We start from the raw sequence: 19,199 nt of genomic DNA, 5'->3' as shown, positions 1-19,199 counted from the left end.
CGTAGGTCGTATGGATCGTATAAAAACAAAGCACAATAAAATGACAATGACAAGACGTGAAAAAGCAAAAACAAAAAAAAAACTTTAAATGCCCACATGCACAGAAAAACATATATGAAACTTAATTTATATTTATAAGGTATTACATGAGTCATCTAATGAAATGAAATATTCAAATAAATAGCGAAAAATAATTGTGTAAATTTACAAGCCACTTTAAAAACTGTTATTGAAAATAGCAAAAATAAAAAGCAACAAAATGCAAGCTGCAAAAGTGCATTATGACTAAGCTAACAGATGAGCTGTGGCAACTGTGATCGATTTTCAAAGTCGATTAATTAATGCCATTTACCTTGTTGGACGTTTGTTGACAGTTGCAATTTTGTTTCGTTTTAATTGTGTTTATATTTGAGAATAAGTTTTATTTGCGCATTAAAAATGACTAATATTGCAATTGTAATCTCTATATTGATTTAAGTTTCTACAAAACACGCTGTAGTCGCTACGCGTTTGTGTAACACACTAGATTTGTTTATATACGAGCGAAAAATATATAAACAAATAGAGTTATCTCGCGCACACTTAATCACAGCTGAGTCAGCAGCAAAAGTACATGCTGCTGGACCGACTTTATATAAGAAAAAGTAATTAAAAAAAAAACAAGCGGAATGTGCGAAATGCTTTAGTTTATTTTAATTTTATGTTTTTTTTTTTGCAAACTTTTTCACTGTCAGTGAAAGAAAAAACACAACACACGCAAAGCACTGGCACTGATCTACAGCTAATAGCCAAATGGTTTTTTGGCAGGTCTGTTTTGTTTATTTTTTTTTTTTTTCTATTTTTTGCTATAATATATTTTCACTTGTTGGCGCGTCTCAATCACAAACACTGCCAGCACCATTACTCAATTTCATTTGTTTGCCACAAATTTTACTAGCCACACAATTAGCTAGTAAATGAAAAGTTTTAGCACACCACACGCACGCGCATTAACACAACAACGCTCTCGCGTTCAACGTACAAATGGCAAAACACCGTGCCGCAAATGTTTTGAACAGCGGCACAACAAATTGACGATTACTTGGCTAATCGCACATTCACGCAGCCACAAGCCAAAACGAACTGAAGGCAACATCAACGCCAGCGCCAGCGGTGTCAATGTGATGACGAAGAAGCTAAAAAGCCGAGCGCGGGCTAGCTAGTAAGCCAAATTACATACGCGTAGCATACTAGTAAGCGTGCACTATGGTGATGACGCTGCGGGAGCAAGAAAAGACTGCGTTGCGCTTGAATATCTTGGGGAATTATACGAAAACGTATACTTAACGATGTCTCAGCGTTAAATGATCGCGAGCAAAATAATGACTAAGTGACTTACAACATTATGCTCTACACGATTCGCTGTAAATTGTGCTGATATGTGGAGTTCCTGCAGGCGGCGCGTGCCCACATTGATACGCTGCGTTTAACTCTGGCTGAGTGTGAGACTTGTAAGAATATGACGTCAGCGACACTATTGCTAATTGTGCAGAGGGATTGCGAGCTGTACACATACACACATACATATCAATTTCAACTTTGATAAGCTGTTTATGTAGCGACAGATTTAAATCAGTTACAGTTGTGCGGCATAGAAAAAAAAAACTAATGAAGGCCAGACAGAAAAAAAAACAGCGCGAGGAAAGACTAATTGATGAATCAACTCGCGAATTCGTAACAGTTTAAGTCACTAAAGTAAACTTAAATGGACATGAAGAAAACTATCATAAATTACATACTTTTTCTCGACAGCCGTACGGTCGGTTCTCGACAGTCGAATCTACGTAACCGGATGGACCTAGATTTTGATGCCGCCAAGGATAGTTAACTCTACAGCATTCCTTCTAATTACTTCGGATGTTTTCTGCCGCTACAACAAGAACATTAACAGCCGTATGGTATGCATACGGAGAATGGATGTGGATTTAGCTTTGGCCAAGAGCTGTCACCTTAGTACCGTTACCTTAAACTTTTAGTGGACTGTTGACAAAATTTTTCAAGTAGATGTGGCGGCCATTAAGGTAGCAGTAGATCTACTGCTCCGGGCGCATCGGCCTTCAGAGAAATGACTATCCAATCCGATACAGGCCTTGAGTTCATTGATCGTTCTAGCGAGATCGATTAAGAAATGCCTAGCTTCACAATCAACGGCATCGAATAAGACAGTCCACAACTTGTAAAGCTAAAGAGCTAGCAAAGCAACTTACTTCAATTTCGCTAACATGGGAATGGGTCAGAGCTCTGCTGTCTTCTTCAGTTCTAGTACCAAGTAGCTGAGTCTCACTAATGCGTACCGAATATTGGGAAACTACCCTATCGGTGTCCACCCGATAAGGTTAATAATCGAGGTAGAAACCTCTTAACACTTCCATCTTGACAACTCAAATGACACCTCTTCAGTAAGCTAGGTCAACTAGGGCGAATAGACATAAAACGCCTAAGCAGTTTTGTGTTGGGTTTAAAGCGTTTTGTTGATATTTGAGGTCTAATTACACGAGTTCCTTTTCCGGTTTCTCAAAGCACTGTAGCCATAGAACCTAACCTAAACTCTGTTGAAATTTTCTAATTTTTGAAACTAACGCTGCTCTACTAAAGCAGCCGTAAGCTCAAATTTCTACAGCAACAATGCATAAAACTATTGACATATTAGGAGCCCGTAGTTCTGATATATTATTTGATGTACAAAAATAATGGTCCCAATCATTTGTCTGTCAGCCTTAGCTGATTCAGAAGAGGTTATGCGAGCTCCTTAAGTTGTCCAACTTTTTCATATGAATTCTAATCTTTCCCCTTTCTTTCCGATGACTCAACATGCAATAAAAATAATAAAGAAATCGTATTAAATCAATAACAGTTCATAAAAAAAACATTTATGAGAAATCTTTCTCATGTGGTGCTCAATTTTTGTTGACTCATTTAAGCACGCCTTATTTTCCAAAAAAGTGTGATTCAAGCCATCAGTGAATGGATTTATATGCGGTATATGCAATAACCCAAAGAAATCATAAACGACTATTGTAATAAAAATACTTGTATAACAATAAGCAAATACAGCTGCAGATAACTGTAATTCTTACGAATTGTGCAACGGCTTAATCTTTTGTAAAAAAACAATAATTGGTTTTCCCAAAATGGCCACCAAATATTTCCTTGATATTTTTATGTGGATTTTCCAAAGGGATTTATCAATTCTAGAACATACAAATTTTTTTTAATCAAATACCCCATATTTTATATTTAAGAATTTCGGTCTGATTTATTTTTATTATAGTGGGTTCACAGAGTCTCCACTTTCGCCAATCATTATTGTAATGGAAGATCGGCATTGGATACAACACGCAACATTTAAGACAAACGACGTGTTCCGAAGTGTTTAGATTTTGGGGTACGAAAAGAATTTTTAATTTTTTGTTCACTTTTCCAATCTGCCATTGTTTACAATGTAAAACAAAACAAGCAAGGGAGGGCTAAGTTCGGGTGTAACCGAATATTTTATACTCTCGCAATGGAAAGTGATATATGAGATTTTCGTAAATATTTTAATCAAAAGTAGGAAGTATTGCATTAATTAAAAAAATTATTTATTTCAACGATATTATAATAAAAAAATCAGTTTAATGTTATATAAAATTTCAACGCATAAATTATGTTTACATTGTAAAGTGTTGTGCAAACGTTTGCATAAAAAATACATGCATATATACATAACTGCTTTGGCAATAAAAATAGTTGACACGGGACGCGTACGAAAAAGCTTTCTCTAGCTGATTTTTTTTAACCAACAACAAAGTAATGAGTAAGTCACTCATATGATGAGCGATTCAAACACGCGCGTTGTAAGCCATACGCGTTGCTGGACTAACAATTATTACATAGGCAAAGCCAATATAGACATATAAAATAGTCGAAAAAGTTGTTAAAACTGCAATTTTTTTCTTCACTTACTACTATTAGCTAGTCTAATTCAAATGCCAACGTGTAATAAAAAACATTCAAATAAAATGCAAATTAAATGCATTAGCTAAGTGTCATACATGTTAAATGTAACTTTATATGTTGTTGTTATATGTATGAGTTACGCAACAATTGTTGTGTGGCAGGAATACTTAGCCAAAATGGCAATGACAATGTATCTATTACACGCATCAGCTTCATTTCACGCCCGATTTGTTAACACAAGCGCACGCAATAAATTTAGTGTGTGAGTAATAGTGGCAAATGTAAGTGCGTAACGTAAAATTTATATATTATCGGTCAAGAGGTAGGTCAGGCCGGCAGGCAAGCAGGCGTGCCATGCACTTGGACGCGCATTGAACTGCCTTTTGCATAAATACACATTTATATGTACATATGTACACACAATATATAGCCACAAGCTTATTTGAGGTTAGTTTAGTCAATGCATTAGTTGCTTAAGTCATACCATTAGTTTTGAACTTTGCTGACAGCTCTGTGTAATGTACGTGTAAATGGACAGGTTAATATTAGCAAATACAATACCATACATATTTACAAATATGTGTGTATACATACAAACATACATACAAAAGGACAACATGCGCACGTGGGAATACAATAAGCACGAAAGGATGACGCGTGTAACTTGTTTTCGTGTGGTTGTTTACATTTTGCACTGATGACCAACAATTAGCGTTGTAATTTAAGAATATTGACAATACTGTCAACAAAACACACCCAAAAATAAATTTATTTGGTCATTTAAGTACTACATTTTCTATTTGCAAAAAATAAATAAATTACAATGTCAAAAGGCAAGTTGGTTCGTTTAATAGGCGGAATGGTTTGTTATTGTAACTTTTTCTGCTTGTAACGGGAACAGGAAATTGAGTGTGTAGGTTGGTTAAATGAGTGAAATTGTAACATTTGATAGCCATTAAAGGAACTGGGCGAAATTGATGACAGCTAATAAATAAATCTACTGTTAATTTTTTTATTTTATGTAAGTTGTAATTAGAGCATTGCCAGTGTGGTGTGAGCCGATTGTTAAAAAGCACCAAAATGTATTAAGTCAGGAAAGTATTCAGGTGTTGCCGTATTTCTCTCTCCAGTTGAAAGTGATGTCTATTTACATATATATATCTATACATATGTATATGTACACGAAAAAAAGATATATATATACATATATCTATAAAAAAAAGTAACAAAATAAAGAGCTACAACTATATCAAGCAATAAACAAACTACGCAGAAGATAAACTAACAGAAATTGGAAAAAAATATTAATTCCACACTGATACATTTGTTTTATAAAATAATCTGTAATTCCAATTTAACCTAATCGCCTTCTATCACTTAGGGTGAATCACTCAACGAGTGTTGTGGTGCTTTTTTTGAATACAATCTTAATTTTCTATTAAACAAACTTATCTTATCAAACGAAAATGTGAGAAGTTGATTTGAATATGAAAACAAAAAGGTGATATATGCACATACATCATTTGCTACAAAGTTGTTAGATTTGTAGTGAGGCGAGAAAATTTCATATAAAGGTTATTTTATAAAAATAAAAAACTTTCAACTACGGAAATGTTTATAACAAAGACATATAGGTAACAAACATACAATGCAAGTCGCCAACGATCGAATTGTATGCATTTCCTTAAATGAAAAAATGTATTTATTGCAATAATTTATAGGCTTATGAGTCAAAACGATTACGCAGCTTAAATGACATTGGGATTTTCTAAATAAACTGCATATTAAATCAGTTAAACAACAGCAACAAAAATTAACGTTCACTACATGATTTAAGAAATTTTTACAACAATTTAGCATTTACAAAAAGTGGACGTTATAAGCAATATCATACGGCTTACGATGAGTAATCGGAATTGTATGTATGTATATATGGTATATATGAGTATGTACAAAATTTAAGTTCTAAATTATGCGGCATGTGATGAAGTCACACGGGTTTTACATACATACATACATAATTGTTGTTAAAGAAAGAAAAAAAACACGATAGCTTCGGTCACACCGAATATAATAACATATTCTTCAAATTGTCGAATAAAAAAATTTTCTGTACAAAAACTTGATTTTGATCGGTTAATTTGTATGAAAGCTATATGCCTTAGTGGAACGATCTGTATATGTTCGGAGATTGTAGCGCTGCGTTGGACAATAAAATATACAATAATCTATACCGAATTTCGTGAAGATATCCTGTCAAATAAAAAAGTTCTCCATACAAAAACTTGATTTGGATCGGTTAGTTTGTTTGCAAGCTATATGCTATAGTGATCCGTTCTAAACAATTTGTACGGAGCTTGTAGCGCTGTCTTGAATAATAATCTATTTCAAATTTCGTAAAGATATCTTGTCAAATAAAAAAGTTTTCTTTATAGAACTTGATTTTGATCTTGTATAAAAAATTTTTTATAAATAATTTTAAAAACCTGTTATAACGACGCTAACTCTAATTTCATTACGTTTTAAAATGTTGATCAGGTTAATGTGTTGAAAAGGTAATGTAAAAATAAGCACACTCACATGTATATATGTTTATAGATAGACAGAGTAGCCGATTATCAATGCACTTTTCTGCACACTTGCCGCATTTAATTAATTATAAAACCAGCTACAGACGCTTACTTAACCCTATAAATGTATGTGTGTGTAGGTATATGAATGAAGGTAGGCATATATGACATTCACGCCACACCGCGATAATAGAAATATAACAATATAATAAGTTGTGTGCATATACAATATAGTTGAGGCATACGAGTGTGTGTGAAAGTATGTTGATCTTTCCCTTTACAAATAAATCTCATATTGTTAGTCAATGGACATATAGTCAAACTATCACTCAATTCGTCAATTACTTCATGCAGTGAGCCCAACCTAACACAACTCAGCACACTCAACAGCGCTCAGTTAACTCGCAACAAATATGAATTAAAAAAATAAAAATATAAAGTAATTTATAAAAACATAAAAAAAAAAAAAATATAAAAATAAATAAAATATAAAAAAACAAAATAAAAAAAAAAATAATTAAATATAAAAAAAAAATATATATAAAAAAAAAATTATTATAAAAAAAAAATAATAATATATAAAAAATAAAATAAAATATAAAAAAAATAATAAATATATAACAAAACAAAATATAAAAAAAAAAAAATAAATAGATAATAAAAATATATACAATATATAAAAAAAATATTATAAAAAATATATGTACATATATATAAAAAAATACATAGAAATAAATCACGGCAAGTTGGCAGCTGATCAGCGTTAAAGCTTTCTTTTGCGATCAGTTATTTCATTCGTATGTATTTGTATACATATTTATATACGTATGTATTTCTTTTATTTGCCACAATTGTCTTTCATTGCAATTTCGAGTTGATGTATATAGGCAAGTAAGCGCGTGCGTGTGACTATGCGGAGGTGATGCAGAAAATAATGCAATTTTTGATAGCTGAATGAGCTCAAATAATTGCGCTTTTTTTTTGATTAATGCTCTTATACAGGTGATGTTTCACACATACTTTGATATACAAGTAAGTGGAAGCTGCATTCAAAAGCAAACATTCAGCAACGCATAATTATTGCATGCGAGTTACATTACATTAAATGCCTACATATATATATACATACATATGTTAATGAATTCATCAGAACCGCAATTGTTATAACAAACCACTTATGTGTATAAATTATGTATTCGCTTTACCTTAATTTTTTTTTTACATTTTGTTGCTTTTGTAGTTATAAATTTTAGTTACTTAAATCAGTTAAGTGGCAAGCGCAAAAGTCTATTAGTCAGCCGTTGGCAGTCTCCAATGTCAAACTGTGGTGTATAGCCATGACATTTGTGGAAGCAATTGTGGCTGCGTCAAATATGTATGTTTGTTTGTGTCTTGCCTTCAAAGCATGCTAATTTATTTATTGTGAGTAATGTTTCGCTGCATCAATCAGCACTCAAACTGATGTAATCCATTTTTGTTGTGGTTAAAGTGCCACATAATAAAATGAAATTTGATAAAACTAATTTAAAAAATAAGAAAACACGTTAACATCGGCTGCACCATAACCACAATGCCCTTTACAGGTGCATTTCTTATAGCCTAAAAATGTATAAAAAATATAGTGGTACGATCTGAATAATATGTTCGGAGATTGTAGCTTTACCTTGGACAAGAATCTATGCCAAATTTCGTGAAGATATCATGTCAAATAAAAAAGTTTTCCACACAAACACTAGTTTTTGAACGCTCAGTTTGTATGACCGCTATATCCTATAGCCGAGATCTATATCATTTATATGTACAAAACATTTTATATTCTGTAAAATTTACCTACGGAATTTTTAAAAAGTGCTCCTTAAAGAAACGTAATAAGTAAATAAACATAAAAAAGCAAAGTCAAGAAATTTGGTTGTGAACAGATTCATGAAATTCTAACCTACAAAATTTTTATTGTTGCAATTACCTACAAGAAATCTGAAAAAAAGCTTTTATACTAACAATAGTTCACAAATTAGTGTCGTATTTTCAATAGTTAATTCTCTTATCTAATAAAGAATAATAGCCTGCTGGCCAGTAGTATTAATTATTAACCACATTTTAAATAAATAGTAAAAAAAATTAAATATATTTTGCAACCGCTGTTACGCGTTCATAAATAATATTCTAATGTCTAGTAATCTGAGTAAATACTTAACATATGTAAGTGCAAGCTACAAACAGCATGATCAAACGAACGTTCGCGCCCCCCGCCCGTTGGCGGCTTCAAACCACAACTTATTCAATGTGGGGGTTGAGTTTCCTGTGTTATTTTTATTTACATGTTAAACGTGCACAACGTGACATACACATACAATAAGTATGAGCACAGCAAGGGATATGTGAATTGCCACACAGAACACACAGAACTCAAATCCAAATGAGATGAAGTGATGTGATCATAAATAGGCATATTAATGCATATAAATTTCAGTATACACAGGGCATTTATGTATGTACATATATGCATTATATGCTTTAAAAGATGTGTCAGCATATGTACATAATAAATAAGCAACTATTATTTAAAAACAAAGAAAAACTTTTGCATATAAGAAGTGTTTATTTAATATAAGATTTTTTTTGTGAACTTCGATAATTTTGTTAAAGATATGAGTTAGGTAACTATAGGTAGTAAACGACTATGAGCATAGCATGCTTGTATGTTACATGTATGTGACTACATACTTAAAACTATTTGTAGGGACATATCTACAAATTCTACAGGGTATCTTATCACAAACAAAGGTAAAGAAGTGAAAATGTAGATAATTAAAGTTTGCGCGGATAAGATATCATAAAGCAATCACACAAGCATTGACGAACTACAAATAAATTACAATTATATATAGCTATAACTTTATAATTGAAATTGATTTGCAACTTATAAGGGGGGGGGGGGGGGGGGGGGTGTTGCGTTTTAAATAAAAATATTGCAACCTTGCGAATGACTAATCGTCTGCAGCTGCATATAACAGCATCTATACCATTGGTATAAGCTGTAATTGCCTTTGTTTTCAACTTCTTTCTCCGACATTGAATTCACTTATGACATTTTAAAAAATAGAAAGCAAGAAAATGCATGCTTTTAACACTTCTTTGTTGAGCCAAGTGTTGTATGCACTTAGAGCGTAAAAGCGCAAGAACTCAACTTACACGAGAATTTTTCAACAAAATTGCTATTGTCGCAACGAAAATATATACGCACTAATAAGGCAATCTGCTAGGCTGAAAAGGATAGACCAAACATCCCCAATATATTATACTACCCACAAACGAAAATATACGCAATAATATGTTAGCATGCATGAATCAGAGCGGCATGCGCTGCAGTGGTGTTTTTTTTTTCTGTAAAGCATGTTGTGTATTCGATATTGTATGTAAACAATTCACCTCCTGCCAACCACCCTCTAACTTTTGCATGTTTTGACCTGCTATGCCTGGCGTTGGGTCGTCGCGACAATGTACTCTTTCTGGGTTACGCTTCTATAGATGTCAATGAGCTCCCGCTAATAGGATTAGCCATAAGGAAGTAATTGTGTGAACAAAAATTCTAAAGTTATTTTCAAGCGTTTGTTCATTAACTAAAAAAATACTAATGCGAAATCACTGCACTAACGAGGGGTGGTTAACTGATAAACTCACCTGTACGTAGTTAATATGTATAAGTGTAGCTGATGTTTTATTTGTGCGTTTATATGTTCAAGTGTTCTGTAAAGATGTTAAGCGAAGTTTTGCACTTTGTACGACCTATAATGCGATCACAGAAACTTTTAGGAAACACTTTAAAAATTACACTGAGCAACCAGCACACAAAAAAATTAATACCAGATCCGTATATGACTTGTCTGTCTTGATTATTCGTAGAGACAAAACGTCATCATTGCTTAGATTTTAAGAACTTCGTTTTATCGTACTATTTTCACAGTTCCACATTAAATCAGTTGGTATATACGACTTCTTAGTATGCTTAAGCTATGTTGCAAAATATGTTAATTGTTGAAATACTAAACGCATTCGCCCATTTTCATGATGTCGTTTATTTCTTTTTTCTTTACTGACAATTCAACTCTTTTCGTTTTTGCACTATGTCCATTGGACACTCATTTTATCACACAGCTGTGCTGCTATTCCTGTTAAGCAATTTTATTTTGGCTAACACTGTTTTGTCTGTTAAAAAAGACTTTTTTCGTCAACATTAATCATATATGTTAGCCTCCTCAAAGAGCTTTTTAAAATATTTAACTTATTTCATGGATAACAAACTTCCCGTTGTGGAAATAATGAACAGACGTGAACGAAAATTTGCAAGAATTACCATTCACAATAAATTACTGTCAATATTTGCTGTCAAATTAGAGGCGAAGAAGAATTTTATAAAAGGGGATGCCGTTTGGCCGCATTAATAAAATTGTTATTCTTTGAATGCTTAAGCATAGATATGCTTAAGCAGTATCTCCAACATTGTATAGACATTTTTCTTGATAAGGAGCTTAAAGCAACATTGGACGACCACTTGCAAAAAATACATAGAAACTTAAACAGAAATCTTTGGTAATGCTTTTGAGTAATTAACCAGTGATTTATCTGAAAATGGCTTTTCAGGATAATAACAGTTACAGCCAAAATTCAAATTATATCTATCTAATGTAAGAAATTAATATATTATAATATACCATAAAATTTACAAAATATCGGGAGTATGCTTTGTTTATTTTGTTGGGCGGGATACGTTCAACCAAGCTTGAGAAGCTTTGAATATGTTTCTTTTAAAGCATTTAAATTTATTACAACCCTGTGTTATTTTGTTTTGAATAGTTGTTGGAAAATGTCTAGAAGGGGTTTCAATTAAGTTTATGTTTTACATGTAAGTAATTAATAAAAAATTTGAGTTTCTTAATATGATCTTAGGATATTTTATTCAATTATAGAGATAATTCCTAATGTCAGCAAAAACTGGTGTAACATTGTCCGAAATTGTTGCCAGTTATACTGGAATCACTTAGTTATAAGTTTTATATATTAAACGAATGTGATTAACAGTTTGAATAGAAAATGTTTTAATTTGTAATAATATTAAAATTTCATGCACAATATAGTACATATAACATTGAAATAATAAAAGGTTATTTTAAATAATGCTTGAATTGTTTTAATTTTTATTTCAATTCAAGCAGAGTCTATACAACTCTGTGCTGTCTTCATTTTGTTTTGTTCTTATTTCAAATATTTGTTTGAATTTTAGGAGAGGAAAACTAGCTGCAATTTTAATTCTTGGCAGGGTTTGTAAGTATAAAGCTTGAATTACATTTTTTTAATTATAAGAACTAAACAGTGTAATTTCTATGTAACTGTAGAGCACGGTGGTTAAATATTAAGTCAGTGAACGGACTTGGATTCTTAGCTGTTTGGAATATTTTCTTAATAAATTAGCTTGGATTTATAACAATGGGTGACTACAAGCTACTCAATAAGGAGTTAGTTGATGCTAATAGAGAATTAAAACAAACCATTACAACATATCAAAATGAATTGGTTTTAACGCGTGCAGAGTTAATGGAACAGCATCGTATACGTGTTGAGGGCGAGCGCGAATATCGTGATCGTGTACTTTCATTAGTAGCACACAATTTTATGGCATTAATGCGTGATATCGATGCCAACGTAAATGTACCAGAATTACTAGGCTGTATCAGTTGTGGACAAAATTCAAATTACATTAATGGCTCCAGTGCTAAAAGTGATAGCAACAGTTCCAGACGTAGAAGCACACATATTGTCAGAGAATTTCGTCGTTCTAGTGCAGTGTCCCGCCAAAATAGCGTACGAATGTCGCCAACACGGCGACCATATGCCAGTCATGCTATTATTGAGCAAACTGAAACAAGTAAATTAGAAGAATCTGAATCTGGTAGTGATATGGATTTGGATAACTCAATAAACAAAGATAATGTAATTGATGTGGAACTCGAAGAGAGCTACGAAAATGCAGATTTGCATTGCATTAAGGAAGCTAGTGAAGAAGAATGTGAAGAAAATGGTGGCGGTAAGAAGTGTACAGTAGTTGAGAAACGAAATAGACAACCAATCAGAGATATATCCAATATTAATATTGATCAAGTCGAAAATAAAGAAAATTTTGTAACAAGACGTGGAAAAGGGCGTAATCGGTGCAGTGACAATGAAAATTCTATAGAAATTCCACGTAATGTGGAAATTGGTATGTATTAAAATTGTCGCCAACAAATACATCAAACTTTATAAATAATTTAATACAATTATTATTTTTAGGTGACATGGAAGTGGAGGATGATTTGATACATGCAATGAACCATTCGTTACGTGTTTCAGGGAGCACAATAACAGATAATAATAAGTGGAAGGCTGTTGATGAAGAAAATTTTAAACGTCATGTTGTGGTGAAAGTTAAACGTATGCATGCACCACAACCGGCAGTGATACATTTTAGCACTGAAAGTGAGTCTAATGCATGACATATTTTTGTAGAAACAAGTGTTTCAATATAATATTAATTTGCAAACATTTATAGACACACTTATGCCAGAATATGAGATTTCAGTTGAAAACATAAGAAATGATGGTACGTATGTGTTATTATTTAAAGGCATTATATAAGTGTATTTATAATGTTTATATTGACAGAGTTAAGTTTGGGTTTAACCCAATTTTCTATGGGTAATTTCTTGGAAGCATCCTGCAGTACACCATGTCATGGCATAAAAGCAGCAATGGCAGAGGCAACGACTGATGAAACCACATGCGGTAGCTCATGTAGTTTGTCATCACCGACACCAAGCCTATGTGGTCGGCCATCACGCAGATGTGCGCCAACAACTTTAGCAGAACCTAGTTTAAGAGCAAAACTACGGAGCGACAGTGGCAAAAGAAAAGGCTCAACGAAGAAGCGTTAAATATTATTATTCATTAAAAACTTAGGTAATATTCTTTAAATAATATTATTATATTTAGTTATTAGTAACACTCATGGTACTTTGAAGTATATTTTTGCAGTTATTTTGTTTTAGCTGCAATTGAAATTCTAGGGAGAATTCAAGCAATGATCATTCAAATTTCTAATATGAATACAGAGCTCCATGATTGAGCATAAAACAAAGTGAACTGATTTCATTGCTACATATCATAAGAAATTTATTTTTATGCGTGCATAGTTAATAAACCAGCACCGTATACTTGTTGAGACAGATCATCACTATCTATTTACGTAAAAGCGCGTTGTTTTAACGGTGGTTTAAAAATATGTACAAGACGTCAGCATGTTTTAATTAAGCTCATTATAGGTAATAAAAACATTGAGTATCTAAAAATGAACATGTGTTATTTTATTAAACTGTAGAGGAAAATTATCAAAAACTTAAGTAAAATTAATGGATGTATTTATGTAACTTTGGGCTGCTTGTTATTATATATTTCGAACACTTGAACTTGACTGAATAAGTTCACAAAAACAACAGGCGAAGACAATAAGCCGTTTGCTAAAGTAAATCGTCATTCAAAGGAAATAATTGCTTAAAAAGAAGACATTGAATTTATGCATAACGGGGTAAAGAAATGAAACCGTTTTAGTGCTGAAGTGTTGTTCCTTCCTTCTGTTGTTGGCAGAAACTAGTGTAGCATTGCCAATTGTACTGCAATTACTTAGTTATATGTTTTATACATAATACGAGTGGTTCTCAAAGCGTAAGTAGAAAAAGTTTAAATTTGCAATAATATTAAAATTTAATAAAGCTCAACATAGGTAATATTGAATTAAAAGTTATTTCAAATAAAATTTGAAAGGTTTTGACATTTATTTCAATTCATGCGTTTGAGTTTATACAACCCTGTGTTTGTCTAGTTTGAAATTTAGGAGATGAAATTAGCTGCAATTGAAATTCTGGGCAGGATTTGCAAATATAAAGTTTGAAATTACATTTTCTTATATTGAGGATCAAGCATTCAAATTTCTATATGCACATAGACCGGAACAATGTTCGTTTCATAATAACTGTATGTATACACAACGGTCCTACAAAAGCACGTTCTACGTTAACAGAATTCACACGGATTTTATCCAGCAAGCGCTGTTATTTCGACGACTCGCTACAACACCAACAACAAATGACACCTTCATTACGGCACAAAACTTACAAATTTTATTTAAATATTTTTGTATTATATTACTTGAAACACTGTAAATAAGTTCATAAAGTGTCGCTATAAATCGTAATTGCATAATTATCAAAATGATCGACAAATTAAATTAGAGTTACACAAAAGTCCAATAAGCTGACAAACATATATAACAATAGCGGTAGCTTACATACAAACAAACATATTTGAAACCCCATGACATGGTGTATGACTGCAGTGAAGCACATAACCACAGATATACACACATTCTGTTAATGCACACAGGCATTTTGTCAGCTCTAAACAACTTCAATTTTGCCAAGACAACAATTTATATGGTCGACTGTTTGCGCCGTTGCCACATCTGGAATGTGCTGTGTGTTCTCATTTATTTCAGATATTATGTTCTGAATTTTTGTTAATATTTGACGTGATTCGTTCGCAGGCAATTGTGAATCTGGTTGATTGTGTTGCTCTTCAAGCGCTTCACTAGCTTCTAACGCAATCAAAGGCGTGCTGGCATCAGCTGCAACATCACCATCATTTGCTATGCTACTGGCGTGTAAATTTTCTTGTAGGTTCGGTATGCTGTGCGGCATATCTGCGCCCAGACTATTTACTAGATTATTAAGTACGGCGATTCGCTCGCGCAATTGCTCACGTTCACGCTGCAAAAGCTGCATTTGTGCAGCCTTTTCGTATTCACGTTGCTTTAGCATGCGTCTTTGTGTTTGATACAGCGTTATATATTCGCCAATTGTCTCAGTTTCGCCTTGCAGTTGTAGCACTAAATGTTCCAAGCGTTGTTTTTCATCAGTTAAATCGGCCACCTGTGACATGAGACGTGTGAAGCGTTGCTCTAAACGCTCGACGGCTTCTTCGGTCGGTAGGTATGGTGTGCTAGTGTTGCTGCTGCTTGTGGATAATTGCTTTACATGTTGGCGATGGTGCTGTGATTGCTCATGTCCATTATAGAGGTTATGTTCGTGATGATCCTCGTAATGATCGTGTGCGTGATGATCATGCTCGTCTTGGTGATGATCATGCTCGTGTTCGTGATGATCATGCTCGTGTTCGTGATGATCCAGCTCGTGTTCATGATGATCATGCTCATGTTCGTGTTCGTTATGATCATGTACATGGGTATGTTCATGTTCGTCGCCACAACCGTTGTGTTGATGTTCGTGCGATTCAACGTTGTGCTCATCTACATGATCGTCCTTCCCTGAAATGGCCTTCTTTCCCTGAAAATAGCATAAATGCTTACAGAAGCTCTCAGTTTTTTTTTAGTTTACCTGGCGTTGTAATTTCCTTTGCAAAGCTGTTGCTTTATTAGCTAGTTCCATATTCTCATGTGAAAGTCGTATCATTTCTTCGTCCTTATATTTGAAACGCTCATCAATAGTGTGTAGGCGTTCTTCCATTTCAATGTAGTTCGCACGCATTTCACGATTGGCATGCTCTTCGGCATCCAATTTATTCATTAACTCCGCTTTATCGTTTGTCAATTGTACGAAGCGCAGCTCCAACTCATCTAGTTGTTTTTTCAGTTCGTAGTTTTGTGCAAGCGCACGAGAAGCTGCGATTTTGTCCGACTCCATTGTGGCTAATAATTTGGTTTGGTCGGGCTGTTCGGCAGCATAATTTCGCATATGCTCCTCCAATTGTTCCAATTTTGTTTGCTTCTCCTCTAATTCACTACTGAGAATTTCAAGACGATCTTCTTGAGATTTAATTTTCAGTTGAAATTCATGACGTTCCAATTCATAATCGGCAAATTGTTCTTTTAGTTTTTCCACTTCTTGGTCGGGTGCTACGCTGCGCGTTAGGGATTCCTAATTAAAGCTAAAGTTAGTATAGTTGTATATAAATAGGTACGCAAAATAAATTATACCTGCTCTTTCTCTTTCCTTAACTGATCTTGCCGGCTTAGATTCTTTTGTATGTCCTTTTCAAGTGCGCCTATATGATCCACCAGTTGACGTTCACGTTCTTGTTGCTTTGTGTACTCATCCAACAATTCAGAATTCTTTTCGCTCAAATTGCTTAATTCCACATTTAAATGTTTTACATAGCTCTGATATTGATTGTTTGCTTGCTCTTTATCGTACGTCAACTGCTGCACCATAGCCTGAGGTAATGGAATTTTAAATTTTGAGAATGCTTATACTTTTATTCAAACACTTTAACTCACCTGTAAGTCTCTGATCTGCTGTTCGTACATGAATTGTGTTTGTGTTAGTGTTTCTACACGATTATCGGGCTGATTCACATTTGCCTCATCCGACAGTTGACGTATGCGCAGTTGTGCCATTTCAAGCTCATTGGTTTTTTCTTTGAACTGATGTTCAACATCTGTGGCGCGTTGCTGCATTACATCTAGCAGTCGTTTTAACTCATCTAGATGACCGGCTAGATCTTCTTGTTTTGCCGTCGATTGCGCTAATTTATGTTGCAGCTCAGCATTTGTGTTACGCAATTGTTCTAAGCTTTGTTGCTGCACTTGATAGTGTTGTAGTAGTTCCTCTTGACGTTGTGTCGTCGATTCCAACTGCGTACGCAGCTCTTCCGCTTCCAATTCACGCTCGCGACATAAAGTGCGATATTTATTCAAATCTGTTGTTAACGCAGCCTTCTCAGTTATAAGCACTTGAATTGCATTAACATGCTGTAGTTGCATTTGATCTGTTGTAGTTTCTTTTATCACAGTTGTTGCAACTGTTGGCGCCGAAAAACTATCCAGCGTTAGTGCTGGAAAATCTTGTGTTGTGGTTTGGAAGTAACTAGCGGCAGTGGGTGGTGTTGGGTCATACACAGTAGATATAGGAGTTGCAATAACTTCCGTTGTACTTACTGCTAACTCAGCTGTTGCTGAATTATCCGTCGCAATGTTATTGTCGATTGATGTTTGCATATTAGCGCTTGTAGCCTCATGGCCATTGGTAGATATATCATAATCGGATGCCTCAGATATGTTACTTGAAATACTGCTGCCACCGGCGATGCTACTGCTATGCGATTCTGTAGGTGCAGAATTGGCATTTTCCGCAGCACCACGTTTCTGGTATTCTCTCAACTACAAATAAATTGTTTTTTTTTTCATTACACAGATCAATAAAAACAACACCCAAGTCCCCCAAAACACAGCACAAACACACACTTATAAGCACGAACAGCGAAAAAACATTCAAGGGACTTGTCGCTGTGACGTGTCATTATTAATGTTTTTACCTTTTTCCTTGCGGCAGCCAATTTTTGTGCCTTACTCTCATTTGCTTCTTCACCTGGCATGGTTTACTGTTGGGGCTTGCTTCCAAAATATAATATTTATGGTAGATTTATAAAATATTGTTAAAATATTGAATGCTCGAAAACACAATTGAAAAAATAAATATTAGACTGACACACTGACACTTTGACACCTCAAAAAAGTCAACGAAAAATTAATTCACAGTGATTTGGTTAACATACATACAGGTGTGTTTCATTACTACACAATATTTTAAAGCTTATTGAATTTATCAAAAAAAAAAAATATCGTATATGTTAATATTTAATAATAAAATATAAACGTTTAAATAAACTTATGAAGTAAAAAAAGTTTCTGTCCAAAATAGAAATTTTATGCTTGCTTCTTCTCACTAAGAAAATTTAACTGAGTGCTATTGTGAATTGGATGCAAATTTCGCGCCTAGTTCTCGCTTCCGTTCTTTGCTTCCTGCTGCTAACAGTTTTTGTACGACTTTATCGACAATTTTTATAAAGAAATTGTAACATTGTGCAAACATAACGTTTAAAGTGGCTCTATTGCTCTATTATATATAATAATTTTAATAATTAGTATGAGAGTCTATTACTACAGAAAAGCAAGTAAGGAAGGGCTAAGTACGGGTGACACCTTTGTTTACATTTTATGAGGTCTATAACATTTTTGTTTACATTTAACCAAGTCCACAACCTTTGTTTACATTGTATGGGGTCAATGACCCTTTTATTTACATTTTATAGGGCCACTGAACCCTTGTTCAGATCGGACTACTATAGCATAAAGCTGATATACAAACTGGCCGATCAAATCCAGCCCGTTTATAGAAAACTTCTTTATTTCACAACATATCTTCATACAATTTGGCATGGGCCAAGGCAACGCAATAATTTTCGAACATATTGTTCAGATCGGATCACTGTAGTCTTCAAGCTGACCCATCATGTTAGCTTAGTTCGTTTACTTGTTTAGTAATAGCAGATCGAATTTAAGTACTTCTCCGAATACGAATGGGAGTCTATTTCCACCGAAAGATGCCAAAAACTTGTTGAATTAATGCCACGGCGCTGTGATTCTGAATATGGGGACCTCAATGCCGCTGTGTATGAGAAATATTAATGAAATTTAGAGAGCATTTTTTTCTGATAAAAATTTGTGCTTGCGTCAAAAATGGACAAAAACAATCTTTATTGAATAGA

The 19,199-nt window shown here is 33.8% G+C and overlaps 3 protein-coding genes across 11 annotated transcripts in view; 1 reads left to right on the top strand and 2 right to left on the bottom strand.

Annotated features, from left to right (window-relative positions):
- Positions 1 to 10,893, bottom strand: part of Vrp1 (Verprolin 1) — a 31,579-nt gene extending 20,686 nt beyond the window's left edge. For 3 of the 8 annotated variants that reach the window (XM_036375035.2, XM_070109150.1, XM_014229783.3), the window contains exon 1: positions 10,230 to 10,892. The gene's annotated coding sequence lies outside the window, so the exon portion shown is untranslated. Of the gene's footprint in view, positions 1 to 352; positions 1,129 to 4,580; positions 4,825 to 10,229 lie in introns of those variants that run through there. The other 5 variants (XM_070109152.1, XM_036375030.2, XM_036375036.2 and 2 more) reach the window with 5 other exon arrangements.
- Positions 10,894 to 11,761: 868 nt separating this feature from the next.
- Positions 11,762 to 13,934, top strand: mei-S332 (meiotic from via Salaria 332). 2 transcript variants are annotated; one of them, XM_014229711.3, is made up of 6 exons: positions 11,762 to 11,870; positions 11,942 to 12,804; positions 12,876 to 13,061; positions 13,135 to 13,185; positions 13,248 to 13,541; positions 13,617 to 13,934. In XM_014229711.3, the coding sequence occupies exons 2-5, from the start codon at positions 12,033 to 12,035 to the stop codon at positions 13,514 to 13,516; spliced, it is 1,278 nt and encodes a 425-aa protein (XP_014085186.2). In that variant the 5' UTR covers positions 11,762 to 11,870; positions 11,942 to 12,032; the 3' UTR covers positions 13,517 to 13,541; positions 13,617 to 13,934. The 2 variants fall into 2 exon arrangements, with proteins under 2 accessions (XP_014085186.2, XP_036230999.2); XM_036375106.2 differs by having other exon boundaries at positions 13,248 to 13,934.
- Positions 13,823 to 18,156, bottom strand: LOC106614208 (Golgi matrix protein 130 kD). Its single transcript, XM_014229823.3, has 5 exons — positions 17,967 to 18,156; positions 16,930 to 17,811; positions 16,630 to 16,866; positions 16,031 to 16,570; positions 13,823 to 15,979 (listed from the first exon to the last, which is right to left on the bottom strand). Exons 1-5 carry the CDS (start codon positions 18,024 to 18,026, stop codon positions 15,035 to 15,037), a joined length of 2,664 nt encoding a protein of 887 aa, XP_014085298.2. The 5' UTR covers positions 18,027 to 18,156; the 3' UTR covers positions 13,823 to 15,034.
- Positions 18,157 to 19,199: the final 1,043 nt, after the last annotated feature.

The sequence above is a fragment of the Bactrocera oleae genome, chromosome 4 (genome assembly GCF_042242935.1).
Source record: "Bactrocera oleae isolate idBacOlea1 chromosome 4, idBacOlea1, whole genome shotgun sequence".
NCBI classification, from domain to species: Eukaryota; Metazoa; Arthropoda; class Insecta; order Diptera; family Tephritidae; genus Bactrocera; species Bactrocera oleae.
The sequence above is the reverse complement of the archived record's forward strand: the minus strand, read 5'-3'. Positions and strand labels throughout refer to the sequence as shown.

Coding starts and splice junctions, on each gene's coding strand:
- LOC106614208 (XM_014229823.3), bottom strand. CDS start 18,026: ATGCCAGGTGAAGAAGCAAATGAGAGTAAGGCACAAAAATTGGCTGCC. Junction 16,571..16,629: donor TAAGGAAAGAGAAAGAGCAG/GTATAATTTATT, acceptor AGCTTTAATTAG/GAATCCCTAACGCGCAGCGT. Junction 15,980..16,030: donor AAAGGAAATTACAACGCCAG/GTAAACTAAAAA, acceptor TGCTATTTTCAG/GGAAAGAAGGCCATTTCAGG.
- mei-S332 (XM_014229711.3), top strand. CDS start 12,033: ATGGGTGACTACAAGCTACTCAATAAGGAGTTAGTTGATGCTAATAGA. Junction 12,805..12,875: donor TCCACGTAATGTGGAAATTG/GTATGTATTAAA, acceptor TATTATTTTTAG/GTGACATGGAAGTGGAGGAT. Junction 13,186..13,247: donor TGAAAACATAAGAAATGATG/GTACGTATGTGT, acceptor TTATATTGACAG/AGTTAAGTTTGGGTTTAACC.